Source organism: Anoplolepis gracilipes, chromosome 2 (genome assembly GCF_047496725.1).
Source record: "Anoplolepis gracilipes chromosome 2, ASM4749672v1, whole genome shotgun sequence".
Taxonomy (NCBI): Eukaryota; Metazoa; Arthropoda; class Insecta; order Hymenoptera; family Formicidae; genus Anoplolepis; species Anoplolepis gracilipes.
The window spans coordinates 4,031,876-4,049,408 of record NC_132971.1 but is presented as its reverse complement, the minus strand read 5'-3'; the positions used below and the strand labels follow the sequence as shown (position 1 = coordinate 4,049,408).

General features: G+C 37.1%; 2 protein-coding genes across 3 annotated transcripts; one reads left to right on the top strand and one right to left on the bottom strand.

The window, feature by feature from the left end:
- Window positions 1-233: 233 nt before the first annotated feature.
- On the bottom strand, window positions 234-7,098 carry Remo (Remoulade). Of its 2 annotated transcripts, none has more exons than XM_072886834.1 (13): window positions 6,940-7,098; window positions 6,425-6,638; window positions 6,207-6,350; window positions 6,062-6,133; window positions 5,899-5,970; window positions 5,662-5,733; window positions 5,493-5,576; window positions 5,081-5,410; window positions 4,869-5,005; window positions 3,897-4,742; window positions 3,559-3,805; window positions 3,186-3,479; window positions 234-3,099 (listed from the first exon to the last, which is right to left on the bottom strand). In XM_072886834.1, exons 2-13 carry the CDS (start codon window positions 6,610-6,612, stop codon window positions 777-779), a joined length of 4,809 nt encoding a protein of 1,602 aa, XP_072742935.1. In that variant the 5' UTR covers window positions 6,613-6,638; window positions 6,940-7,098; the 3' UTR covers window positions 234-776. The 2 variants fall into 2 exon arrangements, with proteins under 2 accessions (XP_072742935.1, XP_072742936.1); XM_072886835.1 differs by having other exon boundaries at window positions 6,425-6,670; window positions 6,940-7,087.
- Window positions 7,099-7,145: 47 nt separating this feature from the next.
- Smu1 (Smu1 spliceosomal factor) lies at window positions 7,146-9,783 on the top strand. Its single transcript, XM_072886838.1, has 8 exons — window positions 7,146-7,303; window positions 7,391-7,457; window positions 7,526-7,669; window positions 7,892-8,006; window positions 8,116-8,758; window positions 8,842-8,943; window positions 9,026-9,362; window positions 9,437-9,783. The coding sequence occupies exons 1-8, from the start codon at window positions 7,278-7,280 to the stop codon at window positions 9,533-9,535; spliced, it is 1,533 nt and encodes a 510-aa protein (XP_072742939.1). The 5' UTR covers window positions 7,146-7,277; the 3' UTR covers window positions 9,536-9,783.
- Window positions 9,784-17,533: the final 7,750 nt, after the last annotated feature.

The following is a 17,533-nucleotide window of genomic DNA, read 5'->3' as shown; positions in this document are numbered from 1 at the left end:
ACAAAAATTTTTTTATATGTTTTTTTCAGTTTATATTAGGCAATAATACAAAGTAATATCATCTTAAGATAAAACAGTATCATATTAACTTTAGAGATCATAAAAATACAGACATACAAAATTAGAGAAAATAATTGTAATACTATAAAATATTGCTCAAGTATGACAATTATTGAAAGATGAATTTATTGATAAAATTGAAAGAAAGTGTCTCTCTCTCTCTCTCTCTCTCTCTCCCCCTCCCTCTCCCTCTCTCTCACAGCCAAAATAATTTTATATTCACGTTTTATACGTGATAAAATCAAGAATATTTTTTTTCTGAATATGTGGCAATCTTATAAAAATTGAGTGTTTAAACATTTAATGTTTTATCCTTTTTCTATCAAAATCTATTAATCTTTTTTAATGGATTGAAGTCGCTTTAAACACAGCTTTGTTAGTTAGTATGTAATATTGTACATTGAGTTAAAATGAACCATCAAGATTAGCTATAGACATACTATACATATATATATTTCACGTTATATTAATATTTAATTTTTATTTTATACAATTTTTTAAATGATCATATTTTTAAATGCGATATAAATAATAAAAATACGCGAGTTTTAATATGTATTGTGAACACAATTTTAGTAGAAATAAATTTCATATAAATATAAATGTCATATAAATATAATATAAATTATATAAAATGCCAGAGTCGTCATAGGCTATGAAGTTATATAAAAAAATAAACACGTTATTGTAATAGGCCAGCTAAATTATTATATATATTAAACGCTGGTTTCTTTTTTAACAGGCAAATGACTTACCTGTTCATGCAAATAGATCTCATTAGCTTCGAATTGCTGTATATCACATGACTTTGTAGGCTCTGAACACGTGCTCGTTTCACCGATTAAACTGAAATTATTAATACCATGCAAGTTGGATTTACTAATTGACGGAATATCAGCAAAAGAACCGAAATTTTTCTCCTGCAAAAGATCCTTCGACTCTGGTACGTTGAATACGTTATTATCTACTACATCTAACGGTTGCGACTCTTCGCGGAAGTTGTTTTCTTCTAAACTTTTGTCGGAGCTACAATGAATATTCGCCAGGGAACAGGCATAAGGAGTTTCCGCATGTGGCGTTAACGTGTACGGATTATCACTAGTCAAACTGTTTATCTCGAAGAGCGAACGTTCTGAGCGATCGAACGATCGTCGGGATTCGGAAACATCTTGTCCGCACAGATTCGAACTGGTTGTATTCTGTACATCTGTAAGCGACGTCTTCGAGTATTCGCAGTGTTGCTTCAGCGACATGATGTCATTTAATGAATTACAGTAGCTGTTTGTCAACGGTTTCTCGTGCAACGGTAGGCAGTACATACTGTTGGAAAGATACAACCGTCCCGCTGTGTCTCCCCGATGGAATTGGCAGTCCTCTTCGACGTCTTCAATTTCATTCACATCGCTGGAACATCTTTTCGAGAAACACTCCTCCGCACTTTCGCAGATCTCGGGCAGATTGTGATCGCTCCGTTCACTGGTCATCTGTGTGACGGTGTCCATTTCGGAGCTGTACTCCAAGCTGCATTGCTGAGAAACATTTCGTAAATGCCACTCCTCGTCCGTTTTGGAAACATCCGCATCCGAGTCCGCCGTTCTCTTTGATTGCAACGTGTCCATCATAACGGAATTGTCCTGCCGCGCATTACCATTGTTGATCTTCTTGACGCTACGCAACAGGTTCTCCTGACCGATAACAAAGCGTATGGGGATATTTCTTTCCTCGGACATGCTACCACCACTATCCGATAGTATATTCACATTTTTTATGTCGTTTATGGGATTCAGTTCGACGTGTATATTGGTGTTGTTCACTTTGGCACTGCTGCTTAAGATGCTGCGTTCCAGGCTATTGTTGACCTTTGCTGCAGGTCGAGGTACAGAAATGCAACTACCGCCGTCGCTGGTTGCCCCACCGTCGCCCTGCTTTCTTGGACCGAGATTGTTCTTCTTTGCAGTGTGTCTACGTTGTTTTTTGAAAAACTTCCTGGCGACGCCGCTCTGATGAGGATTGTAGAACATTTCGACACAGGCCGATGTTGGCTCGGTATACGTAGTAACGGAATTGTTGGAGCGGTACTGTTGACGATGCAATACTATCAGATTTGCTGCTTTCGCGCTGACAGGCACAGTGGGTACGCTGTCTCGACTGGCGGTCACAAACTCTGCGAGCTTCGAACAGTTGTAGATTTGTTGCGACTGGTTCGTGTTTCTCGATGAGGCGACGGAATTCGTGTCGGATATTACTTGAGTAGCTTGTGTGTTCGATAATGGCGGGACAAAGTTTTGTACTAAAGGTTGTGTCGGAATCGCAGCATTAGCATCGCACACACTTCTGGTGCGACAGCAACGATTCTTTCGCTTTTCGAGCCAGCAGCGCATCTTCAACCATTGGCTACGAACGTCGTTACGAGCGATTCCGTAGAAGAACAGTACGAACATACCGAGCGAGCTCGTGCTGATGGCGTATATCACGGCAAATATGGTCTCCTCGAATGGTATGGAATTCAATGGCTTGATTGTTACTGCGGCTGCACTAGCCCAGGATATCAGGTATAATACCAGCATTACGATTTGACCTTTCCACTGCGTAAATTGTGAGTGTTCCGGATCCTCGATGTCGGAAGAAACTGTCTGCGCGCTGCGTACGCTGTTCCTATCCCCGGAAGGATTTGGATTTGGTTCTAACAACTCTAAATCCATGTTCTCCGTTGCCTGAGTGCCTTCGGATAACTGTGCGTTCATATCGACATTCTGAATCGCACGTCTGATGAGCAAGAGAAAAATCAGCAGATATGCGATTAAAATTCCGGAGGGAATAAAAAGCGCAGCAAGCGCCGGTCCAGACGTGAGGAAGCAACGAGAATAGCCGGCGTATTCACGCAAATTGATTGCCCCGGATATTCCGCAGATTATTAAAGCCACGCCCCATCCAACTAGATAAAGTCCTAACAACGGCTTGGGTAAAGGTTGATCTGGATCCACATCATCATCAGGTATCACATCGAGACCTGATTTCGCCAGCTTTTTGTACATATTGCTGAAATAAGATATAACTTTGTGATTTTTTTATTTTTTAAATTAATTTTTTTCTCACTCTTTATTAAATGTATAACATGTGCTTACCTGGCAGATACTGCCATCCAAAACAAACAACACAGAGACAAATAGTGTAAAGTAAGGCCGACACCTTGACAAATCTCGACATGTTCTGTTTGTTGAATACCGATACTGTATAGAAATGACAGTAATGCCATAGCAAACCAGGTATTGATAACAGAATGTTTTGCTTTCTTAGGCATTGTAATAGATGTATAAGAAATAATGTATGTCACAGACATGATCAACAAGCAAGTTATCGCCACGAAACTTCCTATGTATATTGCCGGATGTGAGTACCTGAATTTCGCTCCATGCATACTGCAAAAATAGTAAATATATAGTAAGCACCAAAATGACGATAGAAACGAAGAAGAAATATCTAAAAAAAACTTTGTACCTATTTCCGTTCATATCAAGATGTGACACTTCCTGCAAAAGTCCATAATAACCCAACCTGTTACAATGAAAGACTATTAAGTTATTCACTAAGTTTGTTAAACGGCATCCCTCGCTAGTCCAACCTCCCGTATTGTTCAACGTTTCGTCCCATACTACTGGTTTCGGTCTTCTCCCATTATAATGATACAACGGTGCTTTCAACATAACGAAAACCGGTTCGGAGAGATTTCGTATCGATGCACCAACTGCGAAAAATTTTTACATAAAAAGTTAATATACATATATGTAGGTCATGAAACATGTAAATTATTCCATGTAGTATAGTTTTTGACTTACTTAGTTTACTACCGACAATAGATGTTGATATGTCCATACTATCGTTTGAAATTGTCTTAGGAAATAATCTATTATCACTATACATGGATATCATTAGCTGTTGAGCTATTGCACTGTCGTGCGAGCGTTGCAGCAAAGAGGCAGGCAATTGAATGGAAGCTTCTATCGTCTTATCTTTTGTATTAATCGGTGTCGTTCTGTTAATTGTTGTACAGTGAAAAAATCTCGCATCTAAATCGGTACTCATGGCAATATTTGTGTACCACGTGCATGTTAATCCGCTAAAACTATCGCGCTTAACCCGAAACTCTTCGAGCGCCATGTGTTTTGTGTGAGATTGTATGGACGGTGTAAACTCCGTTATACGTTCGATCGCTTTGATCAGTCTCGTGCAAGCTTTGAAACTTATTTCCGCTCTCTTTAGCATCTCTTTTGACAATTTCATCATCGAACCGACAATGTCAATCAGCATGGGTCCGAGTTCTTTCTCGTCTAACAGGAAGCTCAAGTAATTCTCTATGGTTCGTACTATGAAATGAATTTCAACTGGATCTGTTAACTTTACCGATCCATTTCCCGTATAATTCTTGAATCTTTTTACAGTTTCTAGCAGAGTACTTCTCGCCAGGGATAGATTTACTCTCGAAAATTGCTCCAAAATTTTCGTTGTTTGAGATACGTACGGACATGATTCTGTATTTATGTGTTCCCACTGACCACTCATGTTACAATGATAAGTGGCTGTTAAAGGTGTTTGCAACAAACGACTGCCTTCGCATGGCAGTTCTGCTTTCCATCCTACTATTGTTTTTGGCCATGTATAAACGCCCTTATTGTTTCTTGTTACTGAAAAAAAAAGATTTATATCTTTGACGATTTTCTTGTTCTACAAAACAATTCGTTACCTGCTAGAGGACAATAAGGTTTATAATATCTTTGACGATTTTCTTATGCTACAAAACAATTCGTTACCTGCTAGAGGACAATAACGCGTATGCTCGGATATCACAATTACACTGACTGCTTTAGACTTGTTGCCATTCATGGATACCAGTAAGCAATTCCATTGTCCGTTATGTTCTTCTTTAACCGGAACGATACTAAGAGCACTGAAAAATGCAAAGTTATAGATATTATTCAATATATTATTCAGTGATATTTTAATCTAAGGAATTTTGTATTACCTGTCCACGATACCGCTGTCCGAAAGATACCTATTGTCAATCTTAATGTTAGGTAAATTCTTTCGCGGGTCCTTGTAAGCACTCAGGTCCACGATCTCGGCGGAAGCATTAGGATACCATAACCAATTCAATCTAGCACTTTGATCTACTGTAATGCTGGGTGCTCTGCATTTTAAGGTAATCGAATCTCCAGCAAAGACCACTTGATTTTGCACCGGTCGAATTTCAATTGCTGGTGATATCAATTGACATTGGAACTCTTCCATAAATCTTAATTTCTTCACAGGTTGTCCTTTAGCAAGAGTAGGCAATGCACACTTTGGCGATGGACTAAAATGTTAAATTGAATATAAAGATATGATGTTAATGTAAATATAATATCATGATCGATCTAATAAGCAATATGTATTACTTCAACTTAATCGAGGAATTGGAGATCCAATTACTAAACCAATATAGGTCGCAATTACAGTTCCAGGGATTATTAGACAGGTCTCTGAAATACAAATTACATTCTAAATTTTATGCAAATTATTATAATAAATGTGAATAATATATAGAAATTTGATTGCTTTACTAACAGCTGTTTCAATGTCTTAAGTCCATGAAATGTTCCTTCTTTCAAGGTAGTTAAAATATTTCCATTTAATTTCCTAAAATGTAGCAACATAAATTTATATAATACAGCAAAGTGTTTTTCCATATAATAATATATAATATATAATAGTTGTTTTTCATATGATAAAAACGCGCATCCTAAAAAGCCACTAATTTAAAACTAATATGTACTAGCATAAATAAATCACGCTTTAACTTACAAACGATCTAAAGCCAGCAAATCATGAAATAAAGATGGTGCCAGAGCAGCTATTTTATTCCCAGATAAATCACTAGAGCAATAAAGCAAAGAATATATAAGATAAAAACAAATATTTTTATAAAAAAACTTATATGCCAAGATTTTATATGTTGTAAACTTACAGTTTTTTAAGATTTGATAATTTTTTAAATGCATAACTGTCTATTGTTGATATCTGATTCTGACTCAAATCTCTGAAAACATACATTTTATTAAATTAAAGAAGATTAAAACAAACTTACGGACAGTAAGTGTACGAGTTCTTACAGTCTCTCCAAATTTTCTAATCCATTAAAACAATCTTCGCCTATAGAATTAATCTTGTTTCTTGATAAATCAAGTCGTCTGAGATTTGTTAAATTTGCAAACACATTTGCTTGAATGATGTGAATAACATTTTTGCTCAAATCTCTGTAATTGAAAAGAGATAGATTCAGTTATTGTTACAAACTAAAAATATACATGCAAAGTATAGAATAGCATACAGTTGTATAAGTTCCACGCTGACTGCATTGATATCCACATCGTTGATTTCTTCTAAACGATCACCACATTTAAGACGTAACCACTCTGCTTGAGCACCAATTGGCTTGCATGAACAATGTTGTGGACACATTTGGACCGTACTGATCCATGTTTGAACCAATATTATGAACAGAAGAGTGGCTTTCATGATTAGAGGAAAATGGACCTTTGAATCTAGAAAATATACAAATTTGTACTCTGAAACTCTAAAAATGAATAAAAGTTAAAAGTTAAATAGTCATTCAAAATATTACCTTTAAACTGTATTTATCGCGATAAATAATTGCATTATTAAAATGCTAGAATTCTTTTTTAAGAAAACAGTCTTGAAATGAAATTATATGGAAAAAATTAAATCGAATCTTGTAATACACAGATTTTTGTGAAAATATCGCGAGTCATTAAAGCGATTTTTTCGTAATGGCACAAAGTTAACGGTACCAGTAAGAGGCAAATATATTCTAAAGATACTCACGGCCCAATTAAAGGTCTTGATTCTCACATTATCAAAGAGCAGATTTTAAATAGCCGCATTTTATTTTTGTAATTTATGTGTTATTGATGTTACGCTAACCAAGAAAGATTGAGGTAAAGAGAAGAATCTGACGTCTGACACATATATGTTGATTACAGCGCTATCTATCCAGGATGACCAATACTTGATCAATAATATTACCACGTTGATACTGCGAACTGTGACGTTGAGTGTCAACAGTGGCGCACTTGAAAGCTTGGTTTCTGCATCAAGTTTATATACGCATACATATACATATATATTAGTATACTTGTTTATAAACTGGAAAATATTTCAAAATGTCAATCGAGATTGAATCTGCCGAGTGAGTAAAATTATCTTAATTTACTCTAATTACTGTAAAGTAATATGATGATACAAACTGTCATGCAATAACCTCATTGTGTTACAGTGTGATCCGGTTGATACAGCAATATCTTAAGGAAGCAAATCTTGTAAAGACACTGCAAACTTTACAGGTATTTAGACATTTTAATTTGTAGCTAGATATTTAAACTACTTGCTTTCTAATAAATTTTACACGTAGGAAGAAACAGGTGTGTCATTGAATACTGTTGACAGCGTGGATGGATTTGTCGCTGATATAAATAATGGTCATTGGGACACAGTTTTGAAAGCTATACAGTCATTAAAGTTACCCGATAAAAAACTCATAGACTTATATGAACAGGTAGATGCTTTAAATTAGAAACTTGTATTGAAAGTTTATACAAATTTTTATAAAAGTAAAATGGATTACTTAAAGTATAATTTTCAATCTTCTTTAAATCATTCATTAGTAATATATAAATCTTTTTCCCTAAATTTTTTAAAAATCTCTAATCTATAAAACACAAAGAATAGTAACATTTTATTTTTATGAAATAATATTCATAGATTTATTGTTTTTCAGGTTGTTCTAGAATTAATTGAATTACGAGAACTAGGTGCAGCACGTTCTTTATTAAGGCAGACTGATCCCATGATTATGATGAAGCAGCAAGAGCCTGAGAGATACATTCACTTAGGTATATAATATCATATTCATATATACAATATGTTGTTATAAAAAAAAGTTATTTTTTGTAATTATTATAAAATATTACTTTATCATGTAATACATATGTTTCTTTACAGAAAATCTACTTGCACGTTCATATTTTGATCCACGTGAGGCATATCCAGATGGAAGTACAAAGGAAAAGCGAAGAGCATATATAGCCACTGCTCTCGCTGGTGAAGTATCAGTAGTACCCTCTAGCAGACTTCTTGCTCTGTTGGGACAAGCATTGAAGTGGCAACAACATCAGGGTCTGTTACCTCCTGGTACCACGATAGATTTGTTTCGTGGAAAAGCGGCGGTTCGTGATCAGGAGGATGAAAAATATCCAACACAATTGTCAAAGCAGATTAAATTCGGTCAAAAGTCGCATGTGGAGTGCGCACGTTTCTCGCCCGACGGTCAGTTCTTGGTGACTGGCTCAGTAGACGGTTTTATCGAGGTGTGGAACTTTACAACCGGTAAAATAAGAAAGGACTTGAAATACCAAGCACAAGACAACTTTATGATGATGGAGCAAGCAGTGTTGTCAATGGCATTTAGTCGTGACAGTGAGATGCTAGCAGGCGGTGGTCAGGATGGCAAGATTAAAGTCTGGAAAGTACAAAGTGGACAGTGCGTAAGAAGATTCGAAAAGGCGCATTCAAAGGGTGTGACTTGTTTGCAATTCAGTAGAGATAACAGTCAAATTTTATCGGCTTCGTTTGACACTACCGTAAGGTAAAGCAAAGAAAAGAAATTGGCAAATATATACTTCAATGATAAATGTAATGTTATTTACATTCATTATTTTTTTCTTTCAGGATACATGGTCTTAAATCTGGAAAAACTCTCAAAGAATTTCGTGGTCATACTTCATTTGTTAACGAAGTTGTTTTTTCTCCAGATGGTCATAATATAATCAGGTATTATTGTAAACATTGTTATAAAAAAATAAAAATTATGTCTATTTTTGTGCAAGTGTAAGTATCATTCTTTATCTTATAGTGCGTCATCAGATGGAACTGTAAAAATTTGGAGTCTAAAGACTACCGAATGCATAGGAACTTACAAATCGTTGGGAGCTGCCGATCTCACAGTAAATAGTATACATCCCCTTCCTCGGAACCTAGAGCACTTTGTCGTATGTAATCGTTCTAATACAGTAGTAATTATGAATATGCAAGGACAAATAGTAAGATCGTTTTCGAGCGGTAAACGAGAAGGAGGTGACTTTGTATGTACAGTAGTAAGCCCCCGTGGTGAATTTATCTATTGTGTTGGTGAGGATCTCGTACTGTACTGTTTCTCTACGTCATCAGGAAAACTCGAAAGAACTCTCAATGTGAGTATTTCTCAATGTTTTGATTCAGATGATACATTTATTTTATGATTAATGATATTTGGTTCTTTCTTTAGATACACGAAAAGGATGTAATTGGCCTGGCACATCATCCCCATCAAAATCTATTATGTTCTTATAGCGAGGATGGCCTGTTGAAACTGTGGAAGCCATAAAAGAATCGAGACGCTCCTCCCTTTTTTACTTGAACACTGAAAACAAACAGAATCTACATGTTTTTATATATCGTAATATACAACAAACAATTTTGAGAATGATTATTGCAACATATTTGAAAATTTGTGCGACGTATTAATTCATCTATTCTTTCATCATAACGCTGTCTCATATCAGGTAATTAAAAATATACATATATTGTATATACTTAATTTGAACATCTGGCTAGAAATGCAAAAAGAACACTGGCTATTACGATTTCCGCTTTTTATATCTTGTTTTGGTTTTGTTATAACGAGGAGAAAAAAGACTCGGATTTTTCACGGAAAAATCGTCAATATCGCTGATGCATTGAACGTAACACGTTCTCAATAAACGAGCAATAATAGACATCACGCTCGTATCTGATCATGCGAACCTAATCGTTACAACGTCGCCGACGTTAGTCGAGGCAGGTAGATAGGATACGGATGGGTGGTTGATCGACTCGTTCGGGACTAACAAGTGCGCCTCCCTCTTCGTACCTATCCCGCTATATATCCCTCGTCACGTAGCGCGGGCCCTTGGTTGGCGCGCGCTTGAACGTAATTGGGCCCGAGCAAATAAGCAATCACTATATTTCGGCTCGGCAAATATTATAATAACAGACCGGGGTGGGGTTAACCGGGTTATCGGTCGTACGATCGGTGGTCGGCTCAGGCGTCTTAGACAGCGCCAAAACCAGCACCGATCTGCTGCTTCTTTTTGCGCACGTCTGCTTATAGTCGTTTACTGTGAAAACGACCCTTCGTTAATATCTTCATAAAACCCTACGCGCGAGAGAAAGTTCGTATCCGGTCGAGGGACGACGATTAATCAAATCGATACACAGGACGTTGGTCTAATAAAAGGTATTATGAAATAACCGAATTTTCTTTACTTATATAAGATATTCTTCTTTTGGCATTTTTGCTATCTTTTATCTATCGCATTATCTTCTAGGTGAATAATTTTAGTCTCTTTTATATTCATTGCCAATTTTTTTAATTTAAAATTTTTTTGTATAGAAAAATCCGATATGAAATTATTCTTTAGAAAAATTAAAATCTTGTATATTTAAATTTTTATGAGCTTAATTTACAAAATTTCTTTATTTTCAAATTAAATATTTTTTTAAAAGTCTTTGAAAATTTCTGATATATATATATATAAAACAAGAAAATTTTTTTTATTTCATTTAGAATAAATTTTTATAATAGAAATAATTTATATTTTAGAATGAAAATTCTTGTTCCCACGCATTTTTTTATATATTGAGATACAAAGCATTAAGTTTCGTCCTTTAACGGTAGAACCCATTTATAATGATACAAGAGTATGCGAGATCCATGGGATTTTTTTCACAAATTAGAAGACCGCGTGAAAATTTACTGTCGGTTCTTTTGGCATATAATCCACATTTTTGGAAACAAATTGACCGGAAAGCCGTTCCGTTTCCTTTTGATCCTCGCTAATGCGACTTTAATGTCATTGGAAGCTTTTCACTTTTTCCAGTTTCCTGTTCCCCGTGTAGTTAGACCAAGTAGTTGGCCCAATAATCGGTTAGGTTGTTGGTCTCTCACCGCTGATTTTTCTTCCTTGTAGTTATCCGGTACCGCCAATGGTCGTGCCAATACGAAGATATTTGATTATATTTTAATATTTTTTAGAATTTGCTATACCAGATATACTCGATAATTGATATAAGTGCAATATAGTTCAATATGACAATATATAACAACAATTGTCAAATTATTAAATTCGATTTCGATATAGGTTTTCTCTCTAAGTTAAAGCTTAATTTATAAATAAATTTTAAATTAATTTTTTAAAGCTAAAAATAAATTGAGGCGACAAGATCTTTTTTTCAAATTAAATTGAATAAAGAATAAAGTATATATAAAATATTTTTTCGCTTTTCACTATTTTTATATTTTATACGTCGGACATGTTATATGCAAGATTAATTCGATCAACAAAATTTTAATCGAAAACCAAAAAAACCTAGAATTAACGGATAATCAACGATTTCATGCGCGTGTAATGACCTATCGCGAGGATGCATGTTACGAGTTTGTAAGATGTGATTAGATGCATTATACTCAGCGCGCCTGTGCGGGACTGTTTTGTGTCCGAGTAGAACGTCCGGTGTAATCATAAGACGATCGACGGTATTTACCGGTTGTAAAGGATTTTCGAGCGAGTGGCCAGGGTCGAATTAACTGTATACGCAGACGTCGCACGCAAAACCAGATGCCACTCTTATTAAACGTCACCGGTACCGTAATCGCGTGCGATGCAGTCTCGTAATCATCTACCGCGAGACGCTCGCGCATCGCTTGATTATAAATTATTAATAATAATACGACGATCTTCACTGCTTGAATGTGTGAGGGAGAAGAGCGGGGAAACTGTATATTTGGGAAATTAAACGAAACGATTATATAACAAAATGCGCGAGAGCGATGCAGGCAATAAAGTTGCCCTGTAAGGTTTTCTGAAAAAGCTTTAAGGAAGACGACGAATCCCTATCGCAAGGGAGGAACTACGAACGGTTGGTCTTTGAGAAGGAAACTCGCTCCACTAATTTTGCTTCCTCCGATGTGATATCGTACAAGAGTGTCGTCAAACCTTATCGGGCCCAACTACGAGAGCGACACTCTTACCTTCGCACATGCGAGATTATCCCCGTTATTCCATAATCATTCTTTTGTATCTATTTTTATTAACAATGTATAAGTGTTAGATAAAAGCCCTTCGAGACTTATATTAAGATTTGCGTATAGAGGTAAATCTTTTGAGAGAGGAATCATTTAGGGTTCGTCGATGATATGATACAGATGAGGCGACTGTGGATTTTTCTCGGCTCGGCTTTCCTCTCTAGCTCTCGTTTCCGTATTTCCGGAAGACTCCCCAATTTCGCGATCATAATTTGTTAATAATTGGACATTGGTTGTGAGCTCATGGTAAGAGGGCCTCCTCTCTCGCTGGCCAACTGGCCCCAGGTGTGTGCACGGGGAGCGTGGCGGACGCGTGCTTCTCCCCTCTTTTAACCTTCGTTTGCAGCCGAACGCGCTCGATTCGATTCGCTCCCTTCTTCTACTTCTTCTCGTTTTCTTCTGCCTCTTTCACCCCGCGTTTTTTCTCTTCCGTTTACTCTCATCTCTCTGAAGCACCCTATGCTCTCGTCGCGCAATTTGACGCACGTGTAAATATTAATTCACGAAGGCGTAAGAAATAATGTCACGAAACATAAAACGGAATAATCGAAATATAATATCACGTTACAACCTTCCAAAGATGAACAAGATGACATAAATGATGTAAAGAAGTAAAAAAATGAATCAGTTAAACGATTGAAAATTTAAGAATTCTTCCGAACTTAATAGAGATAGAAATAAAACATCGTTTTTATTTAATCGTTAATATTATTTTATCTTAATTACAAAAATTTATCAAGTTTTGATCGAGAATATTGAGAAAGAAATTGAGAACATTATATAAAATATGAGTCAGCCAAGAGAAGATGATCCTATTTGCGCTACAAAGTAGATTAATGACAGATTTTTGTTAATTATCGACGTGGAGGAGACTTTGGCAGGCAAAACGAGACGATTAAAATTCGTCGTGTAGTTGAGCGGTTTCGGAGGTACCGCGGCAAGGAGGGATTTGCATTCGCGGAAAGGTGGCAATTACTCGTGGAACGGAATATAATGCAATTATCGAATTAACTCTCGCACCCCCACATAATTGCTCGCGACTTCACGATTTAAGTGGATAATCATTGGGAACCGGCTGACCGGGCGAGCGCCGAAATTCGCCGGGAGAGCGTCGGAGAATGTGGGGCGGCAGATCGAGGATCGTTGGTGCATCGTGTAATTTACGTACGTTGCACGTACATGCGCGTGCATCCTTTGCCCTAAATGGCGAGTTTAACAAGTGACCCCGCTTCCCTCGGAGATATACGTTCGATGAGAAGCGGGAAATCTCTGGAGCCTTATCTATCTTGGTCTTCGCATATCGATCTCTGCCAGTTGGAAAAATCGAATGTCACGAGAATAAGAAAAAGAAAAGGTAACTTTGTATCTGTGTGACGTGCGTATAATTCTCCTTCAAAAATTTTCTTCTCGGTTTCATTATGAAATATCGGTGCTAATTTACTGTGCACGCCTGTTTTGATCGCGGAGAAAATCGATCGAGTAGTAGCGTCGCAAATTCGAGGAAGAATTCTGATCTCGATCGAAGCCGGGCCACTCGATCTCACACAGGAGGGTGCCGCATTGTTACGTTATAGCCCTCATTTTCACCTTCATCTCTCTTACGCCTCTCTTGATATTGCGCGAGCCTCATTGTTTCGCGGTCCGCTGAAAAACCAGTCTATTGTACCGATTTCGTCGATTTCAATGCACGAATTTCAAAATAGGGCGCGCCATTGTTTCACTTTTCTTTTGAACCTATTCTTTTCGGCGCCGGCTAATTTGCTGGCTTTTGCCGAGCCGACGACGATTTACGAAATATTGGAGGATTACACCAGTCAGTTTAAAGGAATCTTAAAAGTCTGAACAGAATGGAAAATCATTATAACATTTTGATATAACGATGTACAACTAATACAAAATATACAAAATAAAGACAATATATAAATATAATGAGAACATTTTGTATATATGTATTGTTTTGTATATGGATAATATAAAAAACTTTTATCAACTTTATATTTTTTAAATAACTTTTTTTTTTTTTTTTTGTGTCATCTAGGCGTGTCGCAGTATCGTGTGAAACACAATGCTTTTTTTTTAAATGAGAGCATTCGTAACTGTCTTATACTCTGACTGAAAACTCCAATTCAATCACGGGCACCACCCCCTTGTTTCAAAGGGCGCTTCCCCAGCCTTAATCACTAGGCTACTGACGCTTCGAGAACGCTTTGTATTCATTTTACGAAGCCGTGCTTGGGAAAATTCTGCGCCGCAACAGTACCACATCGATCCTAGTCCTCCCCTTCCGGCTTGCCTATCTTCTCGATATGTTGAAAATATTCGAAGAGAAAAATTTATCCAAGTTTTAATATATTTTTTCTTTTTTTCCTTTCTTTGTTTTTCAAATAATGCATAAAAATTCTTCAATTAATAACTTTCCTAACAAATATTGATTTACCTTCTTTAAAATCTTGGATAGATTTTCTTCTTATTTATTTCCCTTTGGCAGTCGTGCATAAACAAGACCAGTGATTTTCTCAAGCCGCATTACAAATCACCGAAATGGTCCCCGGGGCCACCACGAGTCCCGGAGTCCTTTCTTAACGGCGGTCCCTCGAAAGTTCCGAAAATCAATTTTTTCCTCGAGGCGTCAATTAAGCGGAATTTTTCCGTCTTCGACGTAGGTCTACACGAGAAAGACGACTTCGGTTTTTAGAAGCCTTAATCGTCGCTGCTCCCTGTTTCCACCGTCCATTGCAATTTTCAGACTTTCGGCTACTGCAATCTCGTCCCCTCGAGGGTCATTCGTCTAGGTGTTAATCCCTCTTAGAAAGGACGTGACTCGGCAACAGTTTTCTCGGACGAGTGGCAATAGTAACGACAGCAGAACAAATATTTAGGTATCGCCGGTTTATACTTAGCCGACATTTCTTTGCATTTTGTCCGCCTAATAGAATTAATGTTGAGTGAGATTATTAACCAGAGAATAGTATAACAAAAAAAATTAAGAAAAGAATTTTCTCTCTTTCTTTGACGTTACATAAACTGTTACTGTTATAATATAATACATGAAATATTGAGATTTATAAAAAAGATACACATGCAGGAGTTGATATACAAGTTTAAATCAGCGAGCGACTTTAATGCAAAGCGATTAACGTGCGAAATGGAGTAGGGATATCGATAACTCGTCGGTAGAAATTTCTCGCAGAGTTCTTTATTTCATGTTTCGATTATACACTTGATCCTGAGTACGCACATAATCGGCTTACACGTGTTCGCGGTTTAACTCAATCGAACACGCGTGGGAGAAGGGTCGATTCAAATTTCTCTTTCTGTCTCTCTCCTTCGAAGGGTACGCGAAGCGAAAAACTCAACTGCGCGAATTAGGCGCGCTTTGACAATTCTCTAATCTCGTGAAATATACACGTGCATAACGAGCTGAGGAAGAAAGAGAGAGACATCGCGTCGGATTAAAACACACTATAGTCAAACTGCTCCAAGGATGACGCTTACTAAATGGTGCTAATAGTAATCCTATTCATTGTGACGCGATACTTTAGCGCGTATCGTCCTCTCTACTTGACCGGATTACGAGTAGAAAAAACGACCGACTTCTTTTACGTATAGCTGATCGGGCGAAGGAGACGACCCTTCTTCGCGGAGGATATTTCTGGACAAGGTGTTGAAATAAGAGAGCCTATCTATATTTATCTTATATAATATCCGTGATATACTGCATAGAAAAAACAAGTCACACAGGATTTTGTAACAAGAGTTTCTGGCAAGCCTATTTTATGTTATAATAATTCAAAAATGATTTATTCAATAGATGTATAAATGTATATTACATCTATTGAATCGACAAATAATATAAATAATTTAAGATATGGGGAATGATATAAAAAATAAAATGCAATCTTTTCAATTATTCTTCTTTTCATTCAGAATTAAAGACAGTTCAGATACTTAAGCTAATTCAGAAATTTACACAAAACATAACGTGAAAACAAATTATAAGAGAATTAAAAATATAATAAGATTATAAAACAAATTGCGCTACATATTTTTAGTGCTTCAGATAATATTTAAAATATTACTTCTTTAAAATATACTATTGCTTGGTATGTATTAATTGCCGACGACTTTATCGAATGAAGGAGAGACGAAAGGGCGAATCTTACGTCCGTCAATCTCGTCTCCCTGTAAATATGGAGAGCCGTAGGGGTCCAAACTGGTCTATTATATCCGTGTTCAATCCAGTTATTAATTATGCTCGTGCCACCGCAGTCGCTTCTTGCGATTAAACGCGCGCGCATCCCGTCGTCTCACACTGAGAGCGATTCATCTCGAAAGTGTGGCCGTTCACGGCGGGACATCAGTGCGCATAAGTCCTGCTCGATCTCTATCCAGCTGTTATCTAACGCATCACATTAGTCCGAACATTCTAATCTCCTAACACAAATAAGAGCCTAAGAGCTAAAGTTACGCTCTTATAAATAATAGAAAAAAAAACGTAAAGATATGATGTTTTTTTATTTTATTGATGTTATTTATTAATTTATCTAAGACGTTACGCAAAACATATTATTGGCTGACAAAGAGCCAACTACTGTATTTTATCCAATTTTTCCAAAAAATAATAGATTTATCTGATTTGTAACTTAAGATTTAATTTTTTTATAGAAGTCGTATAGTCCGATAATTACGTGAGAAGTGGATGACAAATACGTTGCAATTGATTGATTAAGTAATGTTTGACACGCGAAACATGGTTCACGTGCATCATGATGAGAAGTAAGTACGCGAGTTAGAGCGCGCGCACGACCGTTGTTTTCTCTCGTATAATTACGATTATAGGAGCGCGCACGTGTGCATCGGTGGTGCTTTACCTCGCATGTAGAGAGATCGTGGGAACAGGCGTGAAGGGAGAGAAGGATGAGGCTTCGAGGAGTAGAAGGAGGAAGGAAGGACGGACGGATGAATGGTGGAAGGATCGAGGAAAGAATGAGGAAGGGTGGTAGGGGGAGGGAAGAAGATGAGCGAGAGTGAACGGAGGCTGTATCCGAATCTTTCTCTCTCTGCTCTTCTCCGGTCCAGAAACGCGAACGCTGTAACGATCCGTTGTGCTGCTCTGGAGTGCGTCAATGGTACTTCCAGTATTATGGGCTCGATCAAAGCGTTATATTGTTTGAGATCTTATTGCACCGGCCGTGTAAACTCTCCGCGTCGACGAAGAGGGTTTTGAACGGAGAGCGACACGTACCAAAACACTTACCG